Here is a 9,041-nt window from a genome sequence, read left to right as displayed (position 1 = left end):
TTCACCACGGTCCCCCACCCGCTAGTGGATCTGGGACCCTTCACCACGGCCTCCCACCCCCACCTCCTGAGGGATCTGGAACTTTCGGACCACGCCCAGCTCGTAGTACATCTGGATGCCGCATTTGACCAGCTCCAGCTCTGTGCACTCCAGATCAGAGAAGTGGAACTCATAGATGTCGAACTTGGTGGGCCCCGGCAACACTTCCTTCTGTGGGAGGGATTGTGGAGCTGAGGGAGGCGGGCTTTTCTCTTCCCTTCCCAGGATCCTTTGTCCAGCCTCAGATGTCCCAGGAGTGTGTTGACATCAGCCCTTCCAGTGGCTCTGGACTGTGGCTGGCCACTCACATGCCCTGTGGCTCAGCCCCCACCCATGGCCCCACCACAAGAACAGAGGTATTGTCAGGGAGACAGGTGCAAAGACACGCACATAAAGAGATCACACACACACACGCACACGCACACACACGCACACGGACCCAGGCACAGGGCTACGCAGACAGCAGCAAACATCAGACGACATGCTCAGGTCTCCTAGGAATGAGGAAGTCTCCCCCGACCCTCAGGCCCCTCCAGTCTCCACCTGGGGGGTGGGAGTCAGATTCTGACCAAGATTGTCCCCAGCTCATCCTCCTCACAGTCAGCAGGCTCCTTCCCCAGGCGTTCCCTTGTCGGCTACGAGAGAAGACAGATGTGTTGAGACAGAATGAATGTCAGCTACACCCCTCGTGAGTGCGGGACAGGGTGACGGCGTTACCCACAGCCCTCGTGAGGGCAGGACAGGGTGACATCTGGCACGAGACAGCAGTTGCCTCTGGAAGCCCCAGCTGGAGCTTCTAGCTTCAGGGAGAAGTGATAGTGGCTACCATTTCCTGTGTGTCCCTCCCTGCCTCTCTGGCACTGTTCTAAGTTGTCCACAGGGACAACTGGTGGAGTCCTCACACAGCCTGACCCGGAGGGCTCTGATCGCTCCCTGCTCGCAGCTGACCCTGCTCGCGGCTGAGGACACAGGGGAAGGACTGCCCCTGGCCGTGCAGAGCATGTGGAACTGCAGGATTGGCTCGGCTCTCCAACCACAGGATATGCCCTGACTGCGGGGTCACCCTGCCTCCCCACTGGGACCAGGGCATGACAGGAGTGGTACCAGGATCAGCTGGATTTCGTCCTTGTCACATCTCACGTGGTACAGAACCATGTCCTGGGCGATGTCCTTGCGGTTCTCCAGCTTGTTCATCTTGTCGTAGGTATCTGTGTTCAGCACCGACCAGCCCAGGAACTGAGTGAGGGACTGCAGACAGACCAGTAGCGTCATCACCCTGACAGCACCTGCTGTGCACCAGGCCCTGTGTCCTGGCGTGTGGAGGGCCGCCCCAGGGCACTGAGTGCGTTTAAGGGGTCTCCAGGAATGGCCCCTCACAGCTCCCCCTTGCCCCCATGCTGGGTCGAGTGCTAAAGCAGATGATGGGAAGGGACTCCACATAGGTGTGTCCCATGCCATCACACAGGTGTCGCCTCCAAGAGCCGCACCCGTGACAGGTGTTTACCTCCATGAGGACTTCATCCTGCTCATCAAAAGGCTTCCCGTCCTTCCTGTTGTAGAATGTTGCAACCCCCACGATCTCTTCCTTTTTGTTGACAATGGGCATGGAGAGGACATTCTTGATGGTCCACCCCGAGTCGTCCAGAGGCTCTTCCTGCGGGGAGAGGCATCCAGAGATGCCCACTACTCTGGGTCTGGCTCTGGCCCAGGCTTGTCACCCAGCAAGCACGAATCCCATTTCTTCTGCCCTCCAACTGTGGTGACTGGGTCACTCTTCCTGTCTGCTCACTGCCCCCATGCACGAGAGCTGTCTGTCCATGGGTTTGTGTTGTGGCTTCTCCCGCTAGCCGGAGCTGAGCCTATATGCCCACCAGGGTGGTTTTATGGTGTGAGTTCTGCGGTCACACAGGATCCCTCTCTTAGAAGGCTCCCACGCTCGATTGAACCTTTGCCTCCATGCCCTTAATGTTCTTAATAGTTGTCGAACTATTGTATTCCATTCTGCTGGGCCCCACAGATTATGCAGCTGTTCCCATTTCACAGCCCACTGACACTTGGCCAGTAAAATGTGGACAGTGGCCAGTTCCTGGAAGAGCTGTAGAGACCACACCAGTCTCATTGGCCCACTGGACTCTCAGTCTCTTCCAGAAGAAAGCCTGCTCTGGTCACACGTCCCCAGAGGAGGAGCAAGGAGCAGACCTGAAAAGCTCGTTGTGGCCTGGCCCCGCCCCACCAGCCACAGACCTGTGCCCGGAAGTGCGTGTTTGCTGCTGTCAGCCCCTGAGATTTTGAGGTTGTTTCTCAAGGAGCGAAAACGAATTCAGTCCATCATTTCTGAGCCACAATATCTTCTTCCCTAAGTACAACACCCTTTCTGTTAATGAATGGATAGATACCTGAAATGTGAACATTTCGTCGGCGGGGGCATTCATAATGTTACAGATCTGAAAGAGGATCAGGAAAAATTCACCTGGAGCAGCCCAACGTACGATATGATTCTAAAAAAGACTACCCAGCCCGATGAGCTCTAAGTAGGTGAAGCAGGGCATCTGGGAGCTGGCAGAGGTGCACAGACCGGCAGGAAGGGCCGGGGCACCAGGCAAGGGCAGGGCCTCAGCAGACTCACAAAGCCACTTTCTGCCACGTAGGTTGGAAGGCCACTGGCCAGGGCCCAGTGATCAGCTGGGGGTGTGCTGGGGAAGAGAACACAGGGTCAGATGGTGGATGGGTTGTTCGATGTATGTGTGTAGATTTTGGCTCAGTGTGTGTGTTAATGTTTATTCCCCTTCCTGAGCTCTGGGTGGGGCGGGAAGGCTAGCAGGTAGTGGACTCAGGGAGTGTAGGAGGAGGCCAGGGGTGAGGTTTGGGGGTGTCTGTGCTGTTTTATCCTTCCTCTGCCTATGCTGAGGCCCCTCACTCTTTAGGAGACCCCTCCCTCACTGGGGGCCCCACTCTTCAATCCAGCCCCTGGAGCTCAGTGCCAGTCACCTGTCCTGCAGGCCTAACACCTGGATCCTAGTCACTTGGTGGAACCTGCAGGGTGGGGTCCTGACAGCCTTATAGGGTCTGGGGTCACATGGCCATTCAGCTATAGAGTGAGGAATGGCCAACACCTTCCCTAGTCTCTCTAGTTTGGAGCCCTGCCCTTCCCTCAGCCCAGCTGTGCTTCCACTGGGGTGGACATCCCCTTCTGCCTGCCCTATGGGGTGTGCCTTCTGGGGGCTCCACCTGCCTGGGTGTCTGGGTGAGCTAAGATGAGACCCTGAGGGACTCAAAGGTCAGTTACTGTTGACAGGTCCACCTGGATAGCTCACCTGGGCCTCTGGAAGTCCACTCTGGACATCCATGGTGCCTCCCTCCCCATCCCGTTCTGCCTAGTCCTACAGCATAGGGAGCACCACCGTGTGAGGGGCCATGCCAGAGGCTGCTGATCCATTGTGATAAATCCCCAAAGTCAGCCCAGCATGGGTCCGAGGGTGCTCTGCCCTCAGGTGATGCTTATCCTAAAACCCTGGCACTTACGGGATGACCTTGATATCTTCCTTGCCATGGAGGATATAGTCGATGACTTTGTAGAAGACGATTTCCTGCGAAATGGACCACAGCAGTTGTGAGGGGCTCCCTGGGCCAGCTCCCCAGTGGGAACCTCCCTGAGGGTGAGAGGAGCTCCCAGGTGTCCGACCCAGACATGGACGTGCACACAGAGCGTACACCACACCCACGTGGTTACGCACAACCTCACGTGCACACATGCATGTGCACACAGAACGTACACCACACCCACGTGGTTACGCACAGCCTCACGTGCACACATGGAGGTGCACACAGAGCGTGCACCACACCCACGTGGTTATGCACAGCCTCACGTGCACACATGGAGGTGCACACAGAGCGTGCACCACACCCACGTGGTTACACACAACCTCACATGCACTTTATGTACACACATGCAGACCATCACTGACACTCCAGGGACACACATTACACATTTGGTTTACACTTGTCCTCATTCCATCTGTGTCCCACTCAAGCCCACACACAAACTGGGCCCCATACTCCACATGTATGCACACCCAGGCCAGTACACACACACACACACACACACACACAAACACAACTGTGACAAGTCATGGTCACAGCCAAGCCATGAGCTGGGACTTGGCACACAACCCTGTGAAGAAGGCCCAGTTATCACCCCCTTGTGACCGGTGGGGAGACTGAAGCATGGCTGGGCTGGGTAGTGTGTACCAGATTGGATGTACAATAAGTGGCAGAGATATCTGCCCATGCTCCCATGTACTTGTCACTCTGCCTTTCTCATACACATGCACACAGGTGTGCACACACACTGCACACGCACGTATACATGGTCCCACAGGGGAGATGCTACAGGGATTTAAGGGTGGGGCAGCAGAAGGACAGGTGCTGGTCATTCCCACTGGGCTGATGAACCTCATCAGGAGACCTGCACCTGCCCCCACCCGGCCCCAGAGCATGGGCTGGAGTCAGGGGAGACAGCAGACAAGCACTCAGAGCCTGTCCTCCAGAGCAGACAGGTAGCCAGCCCGCCCACAACCATCTGTCCCCACCGCCCCACACCCTTCCCATAGCCCTCCCTCTCCCACTCTCAGTCAGGCTGGGACAGGCCCCTTCCCACCCTGGAGTTGGAGTTGGAGCCAGGGAAACCGAGGTATGTGGGCTGGGCCTGTCCCCCCTCCACCATGACTCACACGGCCATCGGGTGTGCGTGGGCCTGAGTACGGTTGGGCTTCTCCCATTAGCACAGGCCACACGTCAAAGAATTCCTGAGCAGAGAAGAGAAGGGAGAGAGTCAGTGAGTCAACACAGGAGCAGGACGAGGCTGGCCAGGAGGCCCGTGGAGCACTGAGGCCTCACCTTCTCCTTGGTCATGTCCAGGAGGCCCACCGAATACCGGTCACAGTTCAGATAGGCCCGCACGGTGTAGAAGGCCTTGTGGAACTGCCTCTCGATGTCTGTCAGTTCCTCAAACACCTTGTTAGCTGACCACAGCAGCACCTGTTGGAGGGGGGTGCAGCTGTGAGCCTGTGGCTACACACACACACACACACACACACCTGGGTGACCACAGTAGTACCCGGGGTCACACCTGTGAGCCTGTGGCCACCCCCCCCCCACACACACCTGGGTGACCACAGCAGCACCTGGGGGGGGAACATATAGGAGCCTGTGGCCATCCGTCCCTCCCACACACCTGGGTAATCACAACAGCACCTGGGGGGGACACCTGTGAGCCTGTGGCCATCCCCCCACACACACACCTGTGTGACCACAGTAGCACCTGGGGTCATACCTGTGAGCCTGTGGCCACACACACACACACATACACACCTGTGTGACCACAGCAGCACCTGGGGGGGGAACACCTGTGAACCTGTGGCCATCCCTCCCTCCCACACACCTGGGTAATCACAGCAGCACCTGGGGGGGACACCTGTGAGCCTGTGGCCATCCCTCCCCCCCACACACCTGTGTGACCACAGCAACACCTGGGGGGGACACCTGTGAGCCTGTGGCCATCCCTCCCCCCCACACACCTGTGTGACCACAGCAACACCTGGGGGGGAACACCTGTGAGCCTGTGGCCATCCCTCCTTCCCACACACCTGGGTAATCACAGCAGCACCTGGGGGGGGAAACACCTGTGAGCCTGTGGCCACCCCCTCCCCCACACACACCTGTGTGACCACAGCAGCACCTGGGGGGGGACACCTATGAGCCTATGGCCACCTCTCCCCCACACACAGGTGGGTAACCACAGCAGCACCTGGGGGGGGGGGACAACTGTGAGCCTGTGGCCATCCCTCCCTCCCACACACCAGGGTAATCACAGCAGTACCTGGGGGGGGACACCTGTGAGCATGTGGCCACCCCCCACACACACACCTGTGTGACCACAGTAGCACCTGGGGTCACACCTTTGAGCCTGTGGCCACACACACACCTGGGTGACCACAGCAGCACCTGGGGGGCACACCTATGAACCTGTGCCCATACCCCCCACACACACCTATGTGACACCCAGCACACATGTGCACATCATCTGACCACAGAGCTCCAGAGGACACTGGTTGATGGTGCCCCTCCCAACAGCATTTCCACAGAGTGTCATCACCCGCGGTTTCATCCAAGCACATGATTACCTGCTCCTTGACCCAGGTGCCCTGAAACCTATTGGAAGGTAAATCCTCCAAGCTTTGGCCACATCATTGCCACCTACTGTCTGGTGCTGGCCTCAGGCTGGGTTATTGAGTGAAAGTGAATGCATTAAAATTTAAAGGCAAAACTGACCAATCTGCCTTCCTTAATAAGCCTTGAGAAGCTGGGTTTTGAGAGCATGGATTCAGCGCATTTTGGATGCCACAAAATGAGTTGAGACTGATAGTTCAATGACATGCTCCATGAAGCCTTGGCCAGGCCCTCCCCAGGTCATCGACCCACAACTGAACCCCAAGCTGCTGTCCAGGATCACTGGCCAGGGTCAGATGAACTCCGTGAGGCTCTCCCCTCACTTGCCTGGGTCGAGTTTCTCGGTTTCCTTAGCCACTGCCCAAAGACAGGTGCCTCTAGGCTGCCCCACTCAACACCTCGCGTATCTTCTGGCCTGTAATAAGTGTTGCCTGGTGCCAAGCCTTCCCAGCCACCATGATTCTTCCTTGCATGGCTCCCCTCCTGCCAGCCCTTCTCAGGCCCTCTGCAGCTCCCCACCTTTTGCTCTGGAGACCCCACTTGCCCTGGAGTGCTCTCACCAGGAGGCAGCTTAACCCTAATGCTCTCCATTAGTGCACAAGGCTCATGGAGACCTCTTCCCACCCACCACTCTCCATTGGTGGAGGAGACTTTCCTGGTGGCCTGGCCCTGCCCCCTCTGCCCATCGCTTTCCAAGGAACTCCCATGTGCCCTTAGCACTCACTCGGACTGACTACAGGGCCTTTGTATAAGCTCTGTCCTCTGTCTTCATAGCACTCATTCCAGGGCTTCCTCATCTTTGAGTCTCAGCCTAAAGTCATCTTTGGGAGGCCTGTCCTGAGCACCTGCCAAACCTGATCATTACAACACCTTTTCATTCTGACCTCATGGAGGCACAATCTCATTGTCTCCCTGCTCCACCACACGAGGCCAGAAGGTCCATGGCTAGCACAGTACCTCGCACCTGAGCACCTCGCTCCTGTGTGTTTGTTGATTGCATGGAAGGCTGTGAGGTTCGAAGTTCTAAGGCAGACTGTCTGAATTCCACGTCCTGGTGCCAAATGCTACCTGGACGTCGGCATAGGCATAGCAGGGGAGGGCAGGACTCTGTGTCACTCACGCACTGCACTGTGTCTCCTTCACCTTTGAGCGGCTGGCCTAGCACCCCAGTTCTCCATGGCTAATGGCTTGGATACAGAACTCTTCACCCTTTTCCTCCACACCAGTGAGTAAGGGTGCTGATCTGCTTCTCCTCAGCTCTGTGACCTTAGGAAGGTCTGCCAACTTCCAGACCTCTGTCTCCCCACCTGTAAAATGGGGATAATGATGTTTTCCCCTCAGGATGCTGGGAGGAAGAATGGTCGAACAGGAGTCAGGCTCTCAGAAGAGTGCCTGGCTCTTAGGAATCCATGTGTGAGTGTGAGTGTAAGTGTGCATGTGAGTGTGTTAATCATCCATGTGTCTAGCCCACAGATACTCCCTGAGTGCCCTCTGTGTACAGAGCCCTGGTTAGGACTGAAACACACACCAGAGAGGTAAGAATGGGGGAAGCCAGGGCTCAGAGATGTCTAGGACAGCTGGAGATCTCGTGGGCCTGCTGGAGTGCAGGGAGGGGGTGTGTGTCTGGGCGGCACATCTAATTTTTGAGCTACCTGAATACTTTGGTGCCCAAAGCCTGTTCCCCAGGAGGGAGACAATGGGGAGGAGAAGGCCATGTAACCTCACAGCACAGTGCCTAAGGGAGACTCTCCCTGCCTCCCCACCTTGTCCCATCCCTCCCTACTGGCAGAGCGCCTCCTGTCATACCCTGCCCCTCCCCTGCTCCCAACAGACCTGGAACTAGTCATCACGTGCTGGTCTGTGCTTTGAAGTGGGTTCTCGTATGGCTGAGGAAACAGGGGCTCAGGCACCTCACCAAGGGCCTCTGCCCTTCCTCTCCCTGTTTCTTCTTTAGCTTTCTGAGTTGAGTCTAGCACACAGAAAGCAAGTGAGGTGGGACACAGCTGGATGAAATTTCATGTCAGCACACACCTGTGCAGTCAGAATTTAGAGCACCTGGTCAGTACAGCACCTCCCCGTCCCTGCCAGCCTCTTCTGAGCTCCAGCCCTGGAGTGTTCTGGAACTTCATCTAGCTGTCTTCATGCAGGGCCTGTCCTGTGTCACTCTGGGCTGGTTCTTCCTGAATCTCCAGTGGTTTGGGCCTCCTGGACACCCTCTCAACCACTGCCTCGATCCCAACCTGGGAGCTTCTGAACCTGCTCCTGCTCATCACGTTCCCAGGACAGCCTCTCTCTGCCCCAGCTTCCAGACCAAGGAGGGCCCGGACCCTGGCTGACACCCTCCATGTTGCCTGCTAGAGATTAGCAGGCCAGAACCCTCAGGGAGCCGCCATAAGGGCCAATGGATGGGCCTCAGACTTTCTTTCTTTCTTTCTTTTTTTTTTTTTTTTAAAGATTTTATTTATTTATTTGACGGAAAGCAAGACAGCACAAGCACGGGGAGAGGCAGAGGGAGAAGCAGACTTCCCGCTGAACAGGGAGCCCGATGTGGGGTTTGATCCCAGGACCCCGGGACCATGACCTGAGCCGAAGGCAGACGCTTAACCATCTGAGCCACCCAGGCGCCCCTCCTTTTTTTTTTTTTAAAGCAGACTCCACACCCAGTGTGGAGCCCAATGAGGGGCTTGAACTCACGACGCTGAGATTAAGACCTGGGCTGAAATCAAGAGTGTGCCACCCAGGCGCTCCAGGCCTCAGACTTTTTCTTTTCTTTT

The 9,041-nt window shown here is 56.8% G+C and overlaps 1 protein-coding gene across 2 annotated transcripts in view; it reads right to left on the bottom strand.

The window, feature by feature from the left end:
- Window positions 1-9,041, bottom strand: part of PDE6B (phosphodiesterase 6B) — a 35,727-nt gene that overhangs the window by 7,908 nt on the left and 18,778 nt on the right. For both annotated transcript variants that reach the window (XM_025887147.2, XM_025887146.2), the window contains exons 4-12: window positions 4,936-5,076; window positions 4,770-4,844; window positions 3,562-3,626; window positions 2,666-2,732; window positions 2,436-2,483; window positions 1,544-1,693; window positions 1,144-1,287; window positions 609-674; window positions 64-210 (exon numbers count right to left, since the gene is read on the bottom strand). In XM_025887147.2, the coding sequence (XP_025742932.1) occupies window positions 64-210; window positions 609-674; window positions 1,144-1,287; window positions 1,544-1,693; window positions 2,436-2,483; window positions 2,666-2,732; window positions 3,562-3,626; window positions 4,770-4,844; window positions 4,936-5,076 (903 nt within the window). The remainder of the gene's footprint in view (window positions 1-63; window positions 211-608; window positions 675-1,143; window positions 1,288-1,543; window positions 1,694-2,435; window positions 2,484-2,665; window positions 2,733-3,561; window positions 3,627-4,769; window positions 4,845-4,935; window positions 5,077-9,041) is intronic.

This window comes from Callorhinus ursinus, unplaced genomic scaffold, assembly GCF_003265705.2.
Source record: "Callorhinus ursinus isolate GAN/ISIS: 27379988/994484 unplaced genomic scaffold, GSC_fseal_2.0 scaffold4, whole genome shotgun sequence".
NCBI classification, from domain to species: domain Eukaryota; kingdom Metazoa; phylum Chordata; class Mammalia; order Carnivora; family Otariidae; genus Callorhinus; species Callorhinus ursinus.
The sequence above is the reverse complement of the archived record's forward strand: the minus strand, read 5'-3'. Positions and strand labels throughout refer to the sequence as shown.